At 37.8% G+C, this 16,093-nt stretch overlaps 1 protein-coding gene across 5 annotated transcripts in view; it reads right to left on the minus strand.

The window, feature by feature from the left end:
* The window catches only part of emid1 (EMI domain containing 1), a gene marked incomplete at its 3' end in the record, with an annotated part of 67,327 nt that extends 60,199 nt beyond the window's left edge, over positions 1 to 7,128 (minus strand). Inside the window, exons 1-2 of one of the 5 annotated variants that reach the window (XM_079605776.1) lie at positions 7,069 to 7,128; positions 5,651 to 5,840 (exon numbers count right to left, since the gene is read on the minus strand). In XM_079605776.1, coding sequence (XP_079461902.1) covers positions 5,651 to 5,814 — 164 coding nt within the window. In that variant the 5' untranslated portion in view covers positions 5,815 to 5,840; positions 7,069 to 7,128. Of the gene's footprint in view, positions 1 to 5,650; positions 6,325 to 7,068 lie in introns of those variants that run through there. The other 4 variants (XM_079605775.1, XM_079605773.1, XM_079605774.1 and 1 more) reach the window with 4 other exon arrangements.
* Between the last annotated feature and the right edge of the window lie 8,965 nt (positions 7,129 to 16,093).

Here is a 16,093-nt window from a genome sequence, read left to right on the forward strand (position 1 = left end):
TCAATTAGCCCCTCGAATCTAAAACACAAAACTATGTAAAAAATCCATGCAAAATGCCCTCTCCATTTTAAAACAGCACACAGTGCATGCCATTCTCTTGATGTTCATGAAAACTAGATGATTCTGGACACAGTCCAGCTCCATATGAACTAATGAGAGGATTTATAAGCAACACACAGCACAAAAGCCTTTCAATGGGAAATGACCCCTTGCCCGCTTTCTGAACAGAAAGATGGAGGCAAAGCCAACTAAACTCTGCTTTGATCCAGATTTAAACCTCGGGGCAGGGAGAGACAGAGGGTTAAAAGAGGAGGAGCAGTACTTATAGACCATTATTCCTGTAATCTAACATCTTTCCTTCACAAAGCGTTTATGAGGGGTCATTATGCAACCCAGCTATCAACCCACTCTCTAATTCTTACAACTTATTGTTGTAGCCTTAAAAATTTAGAATAGAATAAAACCCATAGAATTTTGTTTTCCAATTGTTTACATGTCGGGGACTATATATTCCAGTGAAAGAATGTGTATGAATGAATGCATTTGTTTAATAAAATAATAGGGCTACCAATTTAACACATCAATTTAGTGCAATGTAGAATTTTTAATAAATACATTTAGTGCACTTTAAAATAGATAAATGGGAGAGAAAAAAATTAAATAGCACATTAATTTAGTGCAATTTAAAATGAACACATTGTACTGAAAGCTTCATTGCAACAAATTGCTTCTAGCTTCATTCTCTCTCAGATATGTGGTAGGTAATGAAACTCAAGTTAAAAGGTGTGAATGCTTTCAACAGCCCAGCAATGCTACATTTCACTGGCATTAACATGCACTTGGCCAACAGATCGAAAGAATGACTCTCTTCCTCGCATACACACATGGGACCAGAAACCTAATAAATAACTCTGCATTGTGCACAGATCATAGCACAGACTGTAAGGGGGAGACGACTCAAATCAGAAAGGGATGGCAAGAATCACACAGAGCTGGACTGAGTGCAACTCAGCGCGCAGCGAGCGGCAAACAAGGCAAAGCCATAAAATAAAAGCAGCACAACGCACACATGCATTCGAACTAGAGGAATGATCATGAAACTGTCTTGTTTTAGACCAAATGAAAAGCAGCACGCTTCATTTAAAGCATGAATGCTAGCTTTCAACACACAACGCGTGAGACAATGCTGAGACTCAAATGTTGACTCCCGCAATGTAGCACAGACTACAAAGATTATTGACTCTGGAGGCAAATAAATTAAGTTTGAACAAGAAGACAATAGAGAGCTGTGGCAGCTGGACAGGAGGGTTGGAAAGAGAGCATTTCATCATCGGGTCAGTAATGAAGCCCTCCTGGGATGCACTAGGGGGGTAAGATAACCCAATTAGGCCACGTTCATGGCGTCCAACGATATAGGCAAAACAGTGAGGGACAAAGAAGATTAATGGCCTGCTGAAAGAAAGCATCAAAAAGTACTAAAAGAGAAAAAAAGGGAAAGAACGACAAAGCAAAGCAGAAATGAACAAGTACCCTCTTCTGTCCCTGAGATTTGCTCAAGACTGGTTCAAAGGACAGGTCAAAGGCCAAGGCGGGAGACAGTCCTTCTCCAAAGTCGGATTTAAGGACCAGTCTCGAGGGAAAACAGCCCTGAAGCGAATGATATGGATGAGTGAAACCGCACACAGAAACACCCATAGATCATAAAGATGATCAGTGCATTCTTCCCCAAGTATCTCTATCCTCACAGTGAAACCGATTCCTTGATTAATTGATTGATTGATCTGAGTGTCATGCCTCTTCACCCATGTGGCAATCTTTATTTATATCTGATATCAAATGAGGGTGTTGCAGCATTTGTTTTCAGTTTAGAAGATTTTTATTTCTAAAACAGTGGCCAGATTCACAAAACATTCTTAAGAATAAAATTCTTCTTAAAGGGGCTATATAAGAATTTTCATGTATTAATAGCTTTTTTATCGCCAATGTGTAAACAGCTTGTAACGATAGTTAAAAGACAAGACCTTTCTCAACTTCCTAGGGTGTCTATGAAAGCCTGTAGACTGATTTTTATGTGAAGGATTCGGGACATTATTGCCAGGAAAATCAAAAGGATGTGAAGTTTACGCGCACACTCCAGAGAGCCTTTCTTCCATTCAATAACACATGATATAAATGCTTATACAATGTCCAGAACAATGCCGAAAGAGCTATTCTGTACAGTAATGTCAATGTGTGTAGTGTGTACAGTAATGTCAATTGCAGAGCTAGTGCAAACATATATACATTGCTATGATCAGATGCTTTCTTAACTGCTGTTTTCTCACCACTGCCATTTCTATTGTGTATTTGTTATTAAGAGAAAAGAGTGCAGCACATATTATTAATCTAAACTCTCAGCAGTGAGGCGGCATCGGGACGTTTGTTAAAAGCATATTGCTGCAAAAATATTTCCAACTTATTTTTACTTAATCAAAGAACGAAAAAGAATGTTGTATATCGTGAGTTTATCAGGGCCTTGAATCAAGTTAAGTCTCTTGTACTCAACATATTATCTCAAATGAAAATGCCTTCTTCCTTTGTACAATTTGCAATGCGGAACTTACGACTTACAATGTAGAAGAAAAAACAAATAAAGTAAACAAAAACATCTAATGTGTATAACCCATGGAGCAATACTTAAGCATCAAAGTGTCACTGCTTTCGTGGAGGCAGAATGAGGGTGGAGGTGGAGGTATGCTTGCTGGTGTTGATGGGTCACCAGCTAAAGGTCCCTCTGGGGCCCCAAGCCTCACACTCCCACCCTGAGTGCTGCTCTCCAGGGCAGTGAAGCCGAGCAGAACAGGAAATAGCTGCTGACTTAACCCCCAACTGTGTTCGGCTTCACCGGCCCCTAATTAGACAGATATTCTTGAGGGGTTTTTTTCTCAGGACATTTATATTTCAGGCACTGTCACTGCCATATGCAAAATGGTTTAGGGTCAAGGTTAGGATGCGGATCGGGGTTAATTATGATTTATGGCAAGAGTTCATATGCCTGTTGTGTTCAGCCTCTCTTGATGCTTTGGAAAGTAGAACAAACTGTTCCTCTGTGCTCTAGCGTGGGAAACTAAGTTCTGTATTCATCATCATGGGCTGGTATCTATACAGCACCTTTAAATGTGCAGTTTTAATATATGTACAGTAGGATTGTACATAGCTGAACTACAGTAAAGGTACATGACACAATGTGTAATCGAATATGTGAAGGATTAAATATATTTTGTGCACCTTTCAGAGCAAGTGCACAACGCCAAGGACAATTGTGACCCTGGACCACAAAACCAGTCACATGGGTCAATTTGCAATTGAGATTTATACATCATCTGAAAAGCTGAATGAATAAGCTTTTCATTGAAAAATCAATAATTTTGACCCATACAATGTATTGGCTATTACCACAAATATACCCGTACGACTTGTGACTGGTTTTGTGATCCAGGGTCACAGTATTCTGATTAACCTGTATTTATGCTGAATGAAGCCCAGCTACAACCACATTTTGTAGGTATGCTAGTTAGACTTCAGTCAGACTAAAGCTGTCATGAGCTGGGTTTGTTCTCTCTCTGTATCTGTCTCTCTCTTTGGCCCTGTCTATTTTCCCACCTGTTCATCGTTGCAATTAGTTTGTGCTGCTTCTCTGTTACACCTGTTCTCACTTTAGTCCCATTAGTTTCTCTCTTAGTCGGATTATTTCGTGTGTATGTGAGTCATGTTATCAGCATAAGGATTTACCTTTCATTATCCTGTCTAGTCTAGAGTAGTTGTGCCCGTCTTGTGTGCTTCATCTGCCCTGTCATCCTGCTGCTGGTGTTCTGCTTCAGTCTACTTTCTGCGGCTTTGTGGCTTCTCCAAGGACTGTGTTTCTGCCACCTGTGTTACCAGCTCTGCTATCTATAACCTGGACAGAAGTCTTCCGTTTTGCTGATCTTCTGCAAAGTTCATCATCTTTGAGTTATTACAAGTTTTGTGTCATTGCTCGACATACTGCCTTTGTTTCTTCATTAAAGAACTATTGCAAGAACTTGCCTTTGCACTTGGATCCTGTGTTTCCGCTGACAAAAGCATGTAAATAACATTTTAAAAAGACAAATGATCATTTAAGTCACACTGAAATTGTGCAAATTTTAAATGTATTTTATGACAGCAAGTAATTGGTTAAGATATGGTTTATATTGATCTGATATTGCTTATTGATTTCTTTTATTATTTCTTTATTTACATATGTGATATATTGCACCTCTCAGAAAACAGTGCTGCTTATCCAAGGCATCTCAAAGATGTCTGTGACCCCTCCTCTCTGCATCATCTTACAGCAGTGCAATAAACTTCCCTCTCGCAGCATGCAGAGGATGCAGCTGCATGTGTTTAGTAAACACCGTCTGTTTCATCAGTCTGTGACTGACAGGAGGAGGGGTGAGAGATCAAACCTTCAGCACAGAGAGCAAAGACTCCTCCACACCTGCGCACTTCAGAGACATCCCACCTACAACAACTATAAGCCATTTACCCAAACAGAGTAAATATTTGCATGAAGATATGAGGGTCAGATCAAGGCCATAAGCTGTTGTTACAGGTCAGTCAAGGTGATGCAGTCTGGATAGAAGTGGAGGGCTTACATGTTGAATGTTTTGTCTAATTTCTTGCCTTGTTATGTCTCAAAAAAGCCTCATCATCCACATGAACTAGAGGAGGGCAATGAAAAAGATTATATACTGGTTAAAAAAAGCACTGATTATGTCTGATTTAGTATTTGCTTAGAAATACAAACCTGTAAGTAAGACTTTGAAAACGTGGAATCATTCTCTGGGCGACTTGAAGTTGAGAATGAATCTGGACAGTGATACCAATCTATTTTCTGCATGTTTTAACTGGAATAGACCATAGACAAATGTGCCGACAGGAGAGATGGGTGTTTCCTCATCTCAGGAAAGAGGAAACAGACTGCCAGACTCACAACAGGACTATTTAGTTGATAGCAGAGAAATTAGCATTATATTGTGCACAATCTGTGATACAACTGATAAATAGATCATATATAAATATATCATATATCTATAAAAGCTACAGTAAATGTAGTAATTTACAAATTATCATTAAACTCTGCTCTATTTCCTGTTGAAATTCTATCTTAAACAGTTTTTTTAAAACATGGTAGCTTGTTTCTATCTGGTTTAAAGATGGCCATATACTTGACCAGTCCCATGTTTTCAGCTTGACCATCTAAATCTGGTTTATGCCGGTGTGCAAACTTGGATCAGCTAATGACTTTGACCAGCTAAAACCCAGTAATGTTCCAAAGCACATGCTGACAACTGGATTTTCAAACTGGTAATAAATGTTATTAACATTGAAGGCTAATATGAATACTGGTCTCAGAGCTGAGCTCTCATTATTTATAGACAACGTGTTTGGATATCTCAAACTCAGTATGAAAAAAAACCTTCCCCCCACTAAAATCCTTTAGGATTTGAATTGACTGCAAACATTATAAAATGTGTAGTTCGTGTGGGAGAAAGATGGTTAACATTACTCGAAACTATTTAAAACTTCAACTGACAACTGCATTTTACTTCTGTTAGGTATGCCACTTCTGTTATGTCATAAACCGTACCTTTTCGACAGATCTTTGTGGAGTGCTGTCCCGGTCTGGTATTTGTAAACTCCGGGTCCCCACGTCCCCTGGACGCATGTCAGCCACAGAATCAGCAGCAGCGTCCACAAGAGGAAAGAGCTCCGGTGAACCGGAGACAACGAGCGCCCGTCACGCGCTCCCATTTCAGCCGCGTCAACTATCAGAGAACCTACTCAGCAAAAAAAAAACTTCTAATATTGACCCGCTGATCTCGCAAATATGAGACCTGATATAAGACTCGCAAGACTAATTTCTGAACTGCCGTTTAATTTACGAGCATTCAAATAATAAAAGGTTTGTTTATCTGCTGCGTCTCAAACACGAGAGTTAAAGTTTCAGAGAAATCGGCAGACCCCGCCACAAATAAATATCCTCGCAAAGTTTCCTCGCAAACCACAAGACAAACGTTTCTTAGTAGCCACACAAACCGGTCCCGCCTCACTCCTCCATCTCCGTCTCTCTGTAGGTAGGCTACGTTACGGTATATTTCTTGACTACATCAACACAATGGGCAAGAAAGCGGTTTTATAGTCGCCTTGAGTCCCACAGCCCGTGCAGGTTTTTTTTCACCCAGCCTAGTTCCCTCTTTCTCTCTCTGTCGTCTCATGCAGCACTCCCCCTTTCCTGCTCTTCCAGTGAAAACTTTTAGACATGAAACAAATGGATTTATGAATTGTTTAAGAAGTAGTAGCCTAGTCTCGGTAAAAAAAAAATGCAGCCATAAGAGGCTAATAATAAGCAAATCCACAGCATACAGAAATCTAAGCTGTTTCTCCAAGCAATAGAGAACTCTATAATGTCTCACAATAGGCCTAGGCTCAAAATGACCGGTATACCAAAGTTTGCAATCAAAAGTCTATGAATGTGAAATGATTATGAATGTGTCTTCTTTCAAGCTATCCACATTCATTTTAAGCATCTCTTTCATGGACATTGATTGTTTCACTGGTGTGTTTTTTATATGTCATATATATTATATAAAACCATTAATTTTCTTATATCCTTACCCCAAAACCTACACCTATCCATAACTTATCCCTAAAATAAAAGGGAAATGATAGGTGAATAACACTGATGAAGCACCTAACCTTGTTTGTAAGCCTAAACTTGTCATAAATTGTAAACTTTTTCCTAAAATCTGATTGGTTGATTGGAATGTTGTTCCAGGATAAAAAAATTAAAAAAAGATGTTGATTCCGGAACATATTGTACTTGGTGAAATCCACCCAGCAAACACACCATGTTTTTACAACTTTTTGTAAACATTAACATTGTATTTTGGTTGTAATGTTGCTGTACAACATTTAAAAAAAGGTATAAAAGAAACCACACCTACAATAAAAAAAAATAATGTAACCAAAATAAAACGTTTTAGAAACGTTGTGGAAAATACCAACCTGCTTGTCACACTTATTCAGTTGTTTATTCTTAGTTTCCTTTTTAATGGACTTTTACTTAGTTTTTTGTCAGTCACATGTGTTCCTTTGTTTGAGTTTCCCGCCACTCATCAGTTTCCACGGACACTAATCATAATCACAGCTGTTCATCATTTAGTTCATCACCTTGTGTATTTTAGGCTACGTTTACATGTGGATGGCTATTTTTCTATTTTAACGGACATTTCACCCCTCTCCGTTTTCAAAAATAACATTGTGCACACCTGACAGTTTTCAGAAAAGTGTTCGTTACACAAACCTGTGTATATGCCGTCTAGAACATGCCAAACCTGTAGGTGGCAGTGTAACGAGAAGTTCAAGCCCACGTTAGCAAATCAGAATCCCGAAAATAGTCACATACTGTGACGTCGGATGCCTAAAACCAGTTTTTCTCAGTTTACATGCAAACGTGCAAAGTTTTCCAAAATCTCCACTCTGGCCGGAGTTTTTAGAAAGAATCATTTTCAGAGGAGAATTCTCCGTTTGAGTGTAAACGAAGGGCACAAACGAAGGGAAATGTCTCAGTTTTTCAAAATAACCAAGTACGTGTAAACGGGCCTTAGTTCCTCGCGTTCACTCAGTGTTTGTCTGGTTTTGTTTACCTGTTGGATGTTTATTAAACTATTCAAATTCCTGATCGTCATCTATCTGTCTGCACTTAGCTAACAGTAGTCCAGACCTCAAATATGGATTATGCAAAGTTTGCGGCGATTGCCCAAAAGAGCATTGATTTTCAAACAACTACCACCAGCCAGTAGACCTCCCAGACATCCAGGGACTAGACTGGAGGGAGGCCATCATCCGTTGTCTAGAGAGCGTCTACCCCTGATCCAGACTACAGCCAGACCCCATCCACCACCACCCATGACCGCGGAGACTTCCCGAGAGCCCCCCGCAGATGGAGAGCGACCGCCCGCCACGATGAGCGAGCCAGAGCCCAAAGAGGAAGGGAGAGCGCTGACCATTGCCCCGGAGCCGGTGTCCCATAGTGAGTCTGACCAGGGGTGTGAGCCAGCAGCTGAGGGGATACAGGTAGAAGTGCACACTCCCTCCCACTTTATCCCACCCAATATTATGTTTATTCTTCATCATCGCTGTTTCAAGACCGCACTGAAACTTGTATGGACTGTAAAATATATGTCTGTTCTGAATCATCACTGTTTCAAGAAAAGCACTGAAACTTGTATGGACTGTGAAACATCTCTTTGTTCATCATCATCGCTGTTTCAAGGCAGCAGTAAGACTGTATCATCGATCTGTTGGGTAATGGAATTACTGTTATTAATCACGTCAAGTTGACCTCTGTCACCTTCACCGCAAAGCTCAACCAGTCCTCCAGCCCTTCTTCTTCCTCGGGAACGCCTTGCTGCGTCGTGATGCCTCGGGTCGTGCAACCACCAGCCTCGCCTGAGGGAGAGGATCCAGTGGCTCCACCTTTGGCCTCTTACGGTATTCATCGCCTTGGATCCTCCCAGCCTTGGCTCCACCAGAGACCCTCGACCTTGCAGCTCCACTGGGTTCCCTCGTCCCACCGGCTCTCCCTTGGTCAGTCGTCACTCTACTTCAGTTGTCTCTGCTCATTTATCTGATATATTTGAACCTAATAATCCACTTATTGATTATAGCCTATTGTTTCATAGCTTGTCATCATGAATTAACCAAGTGGTGTGGATCAAGCAGCTCATACAGTGTAAACAACTGAAAGGACTGCGAGAGGTGTCGACGCATGAACAGGAATGATGGGTAAATGTTTAAAAATGATTTAAAATTGATTAATTTGTATACTTTATATTTTGATGCAATATTCACTTCATTTAAGGGATTCAGTAAATTTGTATGCAGTTTTACAATCTTTTATTGTGCTGGGATTGGGGAGGCAGTCTATGCACCTGTGTATTTAGAAATTACCTTCTCATTGAAAGCGCTTGCACAGAATCTCGTTTAATTTTATATAGACCGAAATTCATTTGTGTACATATCTTGCCAGAAAAAACAAATTATCTTTAAAATATTTTCCTTCTCTTTCTTTAGAGTCATCAGACATTCCAAAGCCTAATTTAAACGTGCTTTTGCGCAGGCATAGCAACTGGCTTGTATGTCTGTCACTAAACAGGAGAGGAGACACGAAGGTAAAAGTAATAGTTCTTTAATAAAGGGTTGATGAAGATCTGGAAGATTGGCAGACAGGTGAGTGAAGAGCATAATATGCTGTTCAAATGACAGTCACACTTAGCTGATAGGTTATTTCTGCTTGCAGGATTGAAGACAAGCACGATGAAGCTAATGGGTCCAAGGCAACGAGTCTCTGGAGGAGGACAATGAAGGTAGGCATAGGTAGGTGGGCTGTTGAACTTCACTTGTTGAAATGGCCGCTCAGCTTCTTCCGTCCTGGGGACTGGGTTGCAAACCATCTTTGTGGTGAAGAACTCTGGTATAAACCTTCGGTACCATCCGACCAGTCCAAGGAAGGCACGTACCTCTTTCTTTGTCCAAGGTCTTGGACAGTTTCATATGGTCTTCACCTTGTCCACCTGTGGTCGAACCTTGCCGTTGGCCTGCAGGAATTCTAGGTATTGCATCTCCTGTTTTGCCCATTCACATTTTGTCACATTTAAGGACAAGCCTACCTCACCGATTTTCTGTAAGACTCTGCTCAGGTACAAAGAAAGAGGTAAGTGAATCAAATGTGAATCAAATGCGAATAAAATCGAATGTAAATGGAATTGAAAGTGAATCGGATGTGAATGGAATTTTAATCGAATCGAATGGGAATCAAATGGGATTTGGCTCGAATCAATTGTGAATAGAATTAAAATTGTAAAATGTGAATCGAACCGAATCCAATATGAATCAAATTAATTCAATTCAATTCACATTCGATTTGCATTTGATTCACAATTGATACATTTATTCCAAAAGAATCGCTACATCTATTCAAAATGCATCAATGCATACAATCAATCAATACAAGCGCTACATTGTCTAAAAGAATCGCTACTATAAAAATAAAGAATCTCTACATTTTCCCTACATTTTCGCTACATCTAAAAAAGAATCGACACTTTAAAAAAGAATCGATACTTTAAAAAATAATCTATACTTTTAAAATAGAATCGAGACTCTAAAAAAAGAATCTATACATCTAAAAAAGAATCAATACTTTAAAAAAAAGAATCGCCACATCTAAAAAAGAACCGATACTTAAACAAAAAGAATCGCTACATTTAAAAAAAGAATCGCTACTTTTAAAAAAGAATCGCTACAGCAAAAAAAGAATCGCTACATCTAAAAAAGGATCGATACTTTAAAAAAAGAATCACTACATTTAAAAAAAGAATCGATACTTAAAAAAAGAATCGCTATACATTTGAAAAATAATTGCAACTTTAAAAAAGAATCGATACTTTGAAAAAAGAATCGCTACATTTAAAAAAGAATCGCTACATGGGAAAAAGAATCGCTACATGGAAAAAATAATTGATACTTTGGAAAAAGAATCGCTACATTTAAAAAAAGAATCGCTACTTTTAAAAAATAATTGTTACTTTTAAAAAAGAATTGCTACTTTTTTTTAAAGAATCGCTACTTTAAAAAAAATCGCTACTTAAAAAAAAAGAATCGCTACTTTAAAAAAAGAATTGCTACATTTATTTAAATTGCATTTCAGTTATTCAAAATGCATAATACATACAATCAATCAATACAATCACTAGTTTTAAAGAAAGAATCATTACTCTTACTAAACAAATCACTACTTTTTTCTACATTTTCAAAAGGAATCGATACTTTGCCAAAAAACATACAATCAATCAATACAATCACTATATTTTCAATTAGAATCGCTACTTTAAAAAAAGAATCTCTCAATTTTCCAAAAAGTACGTTTTTAAAAAAAGAATCGTTACTGTTTCTAAAAAAATCTGTACTTCCCCCCCCCCTACTTTTTCAAAAGGAATCGATACTTTGTCAAAAAAAAAAAACATACAATCAATCAATACAACCACTACATTTTCAAAAAGAATCACTACTTAAAAAAAAAGATTAGCTACTTTTTTCAAAAAAGAATCACTACTTTTTCAAAAAAGAATTGCTACATTTATTCAAAATGCATCAATACATACAATCAATCAATACAATCACTTCTTTTTTTTAAAAAAAGAATCGCTACTTTTTCAGGAAAAGAATCACTATATTTATTCAAAATGCATTTATACATTTATTCAAAATGCAATAAATATACTATCACTACATTTTCGAAAAGAATCGCTACTTTTTCAAAAACCAATTGATACTTTTTGAAAAGAATCGTTACATTTTTCAAAAAAAACAACAAAAAAACAGTCTAACGTCTGAATAGCATCCAGCATGGGCCAAGAGGAGAGAGTGATACAGAATGAGAACCGCAAGAACACAGTTTGCTCTAACCTTTCCTCTGCCTGGTGAAAAAGGAGAACTGAGGGGTTTCTAAACCGCAAAACTGTGGTCCACGTCCAAGCTAAACACCTGGCTCAGCAGGCAGTATGAACTCCAGCCCACTCATCTATATCTGAGGTCGAGGTGACTGCGCTCAGCGGACCCCCTGACAGCCAGAGAAATAAGCAAAGCACGGAGCAGGGGCATCAATCACACGGGCGGCCAAGAGCTGCAGGTGTTGAGAGGATGCCACTTGTCTTACTTTGACAGGTTTGACTGTTTGAGTAAAATGAAGCTCAAAAATGATCTAGCAGAATGTTAGGTTTTGACATTGGAAAGTAGATGGGTATTAGTGCATCCTGTTTTATTGAACAGGCTTTTTTCCTTGTGCCGAATCCGAAAGAAAAAGAAAGCAAGAACGTTACAATAAGATGATGTGTGACATGTCAAGACCCATGGCATTTTAAAAAGCAGCAGGTGCAAAGTCATGCCAAGCAGGCACTGGAGCATTTCAGGGTTAATATAAATCCCTGCTGTGGAAGACGGCTGAAAATAATCTTGGCTTCAAAAGAAATAAGGAGGGAGGCCGGTGGTGATGGTGGGAGTTTTTGTATTAACAACCACTCTTGTTTTGCTACTTGATTCTCTTTGTCTTTATCTCTCTACTAAGAAATTAAAGCTTAATCGACAGTTCTTGAGGCGAAATAATGTTGATAACAAAATGTAAATTATCGCCCAGCTCAAATCTACTAAATGCAATAAGTCATGAAGATATTCTTAAACATTAGCATCATGATTTTCTGTAAAGATGCTTTGAAACAATGTGTATTGTAAAAAAAAAAAATGACATTTTACAAACTTCTTTGCCAAGACAAAAAAGTAATGCCTAAAACCCTAAAATGACCAACTTTTCAGCAACAAATAAAGTTGTGACGTTGGCCTTTCAGAATTAGAGAAAATAATTTTCTTCCAAATTGTAATGTATATGATGAAACATTATTGGAAAAGGTTCTATCCATTAACAATTAGGTTCTATCCATTGTTGATTGCAAGGAGGCAGATCTGAGTAAGCGATTCACAGTAACAGTTTTCTGTCAAACAACCCCACAAATGCTGAAAATTGAGCTTGACTTGTATTGAACATGGAATCTTCCTATATGCTAAAAAACCACCTCTGATTATTTACCATTCCAGCTAAAGATTGACTCTGCTTCACGCTTCTTTTCATCCAAGCGGTTAACACTCTTTATAGCCTTGAATTGATTGTGTAAACTTTTAAAAGTGCCCCCAATGAACACTCCTTGTGGTCACCTCTATTGTTAATGGAGTTCCTGGTGCAAACATTGAGCACTTGTCGCCACTTTAAACATTCCCAAAAGCAAGGGTTTGCTGAGAAGAGGGCACTTTGTTCTAAACTTAGTGTTGGCAAAGCTGCTTATATGTTCTCTACACTGTGTCGGAAAGATTTTGTCCCACTTAATTATAAAGAATCGGCTCACCTGGCCATAATGAATCTATTTATAACAAAGAATCAGCTAGACTCAGACAAAAGAAGAGAGTAAGAAAAAAAAAAGGTGGAGATATCCCAGGTGGAAAAGTTCCTTTCTGCTCTATTTGATACAGATATAAATTTTCCATACTCTTGCTTTTTCTTGGGCAAACTTTGAGCCTTCAGAAGCAGGAAATATCAAGTTCTATAAGAATGGGTCGAATTCCTCTGGTGACCCAAAGGTTATGTATGAAAAATGTGACATGCCAAAGCATAAACATATGCAGATCGGACATGAAAAGACAAGTCTCTTAAATTTATGCTCTCATACCTATATCCTGTACGTATATACACATAAGTTAGAGTCTGTCCACCCTGAACCTGACTGATGTGCTTTTTTTTTTTCTTTGAGGTTTTGTTGGAGAATGTTCTGTTGAGCAGCACCATGAGTGAATGGTGGGATGGGAAGCTTTTGATGGGAGCTGGGATAGGATGCCTGCATGGGTGAAACATAATCTAGAGAAAGAAATGTTAGGATGACTGTAATTAAGGAAACACAAAGAATCCCCTCTTTCTTCCTCCCCCTGCGGTTCTGAAGGCTCATGGGTGTTAGAAATGTCATGTGGAATAAAATAGACAGAGGACTTAATTAGATCTATCCTCTGAGATTACATATATCAGGGTCTGGAGACTGAAGAGGGATCGGGGTGAGACGGGGTGCATGAGCGGAGCTGGCAGGAATCCAGACGTCAGGCAGACAGAGAGCCTCAAAGTTGCCACGGGACACAAGTCTGGAGTTTGCTGCCTTCTAGTGGTAAACAACATAATGCAATTTAACTGTATTGTATTTTTTAAAATTGTAAAAAAAAAAAAAAAAAAAAGAATATATAAAATCATGTGACTGTTATATATTCTGAAGGATCATGTGACTAAAGTAATGGCTGCTGAAAAATCAACTCTGACATTACAGGAATAAATTACATTTTAAAATATCTTCAAAGATTTAGACTGTAATAATATTTCACAATAAAACTGATTTTACTGTACTTTTGATCAAATAAATGCAGTATTTTGTAGTATAAATATTCAAGAACATAAAAAATCTTTTCAATTAGCCTATTCCAAACTTTTGACTTCTATAAATTGAATAATATATTATCGTGTTTCGTGTAATATATTATTTTCTCTTATAGTGGGAGCCAAGTGAGCTTCGTAAGATGACGTAATTTTATACCTGGAAATAATTTTTGTTTGTTTTAAGTAAATACGTTTTTATTACAATTTGTGACATTGCCCAAGTTAACAAGATGCTTTTTTGGAACATTCCTTGAAAGTCATGTATGGGTTTTATTTAATATTTATGCTGGTATATAATTTGCGATGGAAAACAATTATTACTGTAAATTAGATTAAATTTAATGTATGGTCTGATTAGTGATCTTACAACTTTTGGAACCAACTGTAGCCTATATGTAATGCTGAAAAAGTTCATGGACATATATTATTTCAACTACCCATACAGATTGTTTTTAAAGGGGTCCCAATAGCACCAAAAAATGAAAATTCTTACATCATTTACTGCCAATGAATTTCTGTGATAAAGATCAGCCGCAGAATCCTATAGCATTCCTCCCCATCGAAGAGAATTCATGACTGAAAATAAACGAAAAGTAAACATTTAACGACATTTAACGGCTTTTTGTTGTTCTACAGAATTCTATGCAGATGTATGTATTAAATGAACAGTGGCTGACAGAAGGGTTGTGTAGAATGGAAAAGTTCTGTGACTGACTGCGGTCAGTAAACGGATCAGACTCTGCATCTGGATTGTTGTGTCTCTGGCTGCTCTCTCAGAACTGAATTTTACAGGAGCATATAAAGCAAACTCCGGAAGCCTGGGTAGCACATCAGTTTATCATTACAGATCGTAAAATGTGCTTCCTTTATGCTCAGCTTCATCCCATTTGAAAACTCTTAAGGCAGAAAAAATACATAAGATGCACATTACAGTAGCCTATAGAAGTAAATACATGAAACCAGATTCTGGCACAGCTGCACAGGTTTTGGTTGATATTTGATTTTTTTTTTCTTGCTTGACTGAAATTCCTCTAAAAATGTAAATCATAAGTGTGGACTTTTAATTTTACTTACATGAAGGTCTAAAGCAGTTCGTCTAAAAAGTGTGTAATGGAAGCGTGTTGAGGAAGTCTTTAATGAGTGGAGCGGTCAGCCGCAAACGGAAGACTGTGTGAGGTTCGATGATTATTTCCAGTGATTCCTCCAGGTCTTTCATTTCACTAACAAGCTGAGAGGTCATCTAAGTTTTGGTGGAACCTCCTGTCTCTTCCATTTTCTCAAAATGTGTGTTTATAAAATGCATTATTTGTCAACACTGTCACTTACAAAATGTGCAAAAATATTCATTAGGCTATATAAATATAGACAAATCCACCATTGACTTAATTAGTTATAGAGATATAATTAGATTAAGTTAATCAAGACTATAGTTTATCATTCCCTGTGAGACCTAAAAAAGGAACTTACAGTAAAAAAAAAACATGAAAGTTACATTTTCCTTCCCTCAATTTCAACTATAAAATATTAAGCAGCAACTGTTTTATACATTGATAACAATAAGAAATGTACCTTGAGCAGCAAATCAGCATATTAGAATGATTGCTGGAGATCATGTGACACTGCAGACTGGAGGAATAATGCTGAAAATTCACAAATTCATCAAAAGCCATCACAGGAAAAAATATTTAAATAGAAAACAGATATTTGAAAATGTAATATTTCACAATATTTACTGTATTTCTGATCAGATAAATGCAGCCTTGAGCATGAGAGATTTAAAGACATTAAAACATTTTCCAGCTATTTTATTTTGTATATTTAATATTGAGGTGTCTCTCCTTCCTTTCACCAGGAGGCAAATTTCAGAGATCTCATGGCGTACCAGATCAATAAATAACCCTCACTCATGCCAGTGTCGTCACCGGTAGGGGATCTTTGCAGCTTAACTAAGACAGTGGGTGACCTGGAGCTACAAAGGTTGAGACGTGCTAATCTAAACATTCTGAT

This window comes from Phoxinus phoxinus (genome assembly GCF_949152265.1).
Source record: "Phoxinus phoxinus genome assembly, chromosome: 3".
NCBI classification, from domain to species: Eukaryota; Metazoa; Chordata; class Actinopteri; order Cypriniformes; family Leuciscidae; genus Phoxinus; species Phoxinus phoxinus.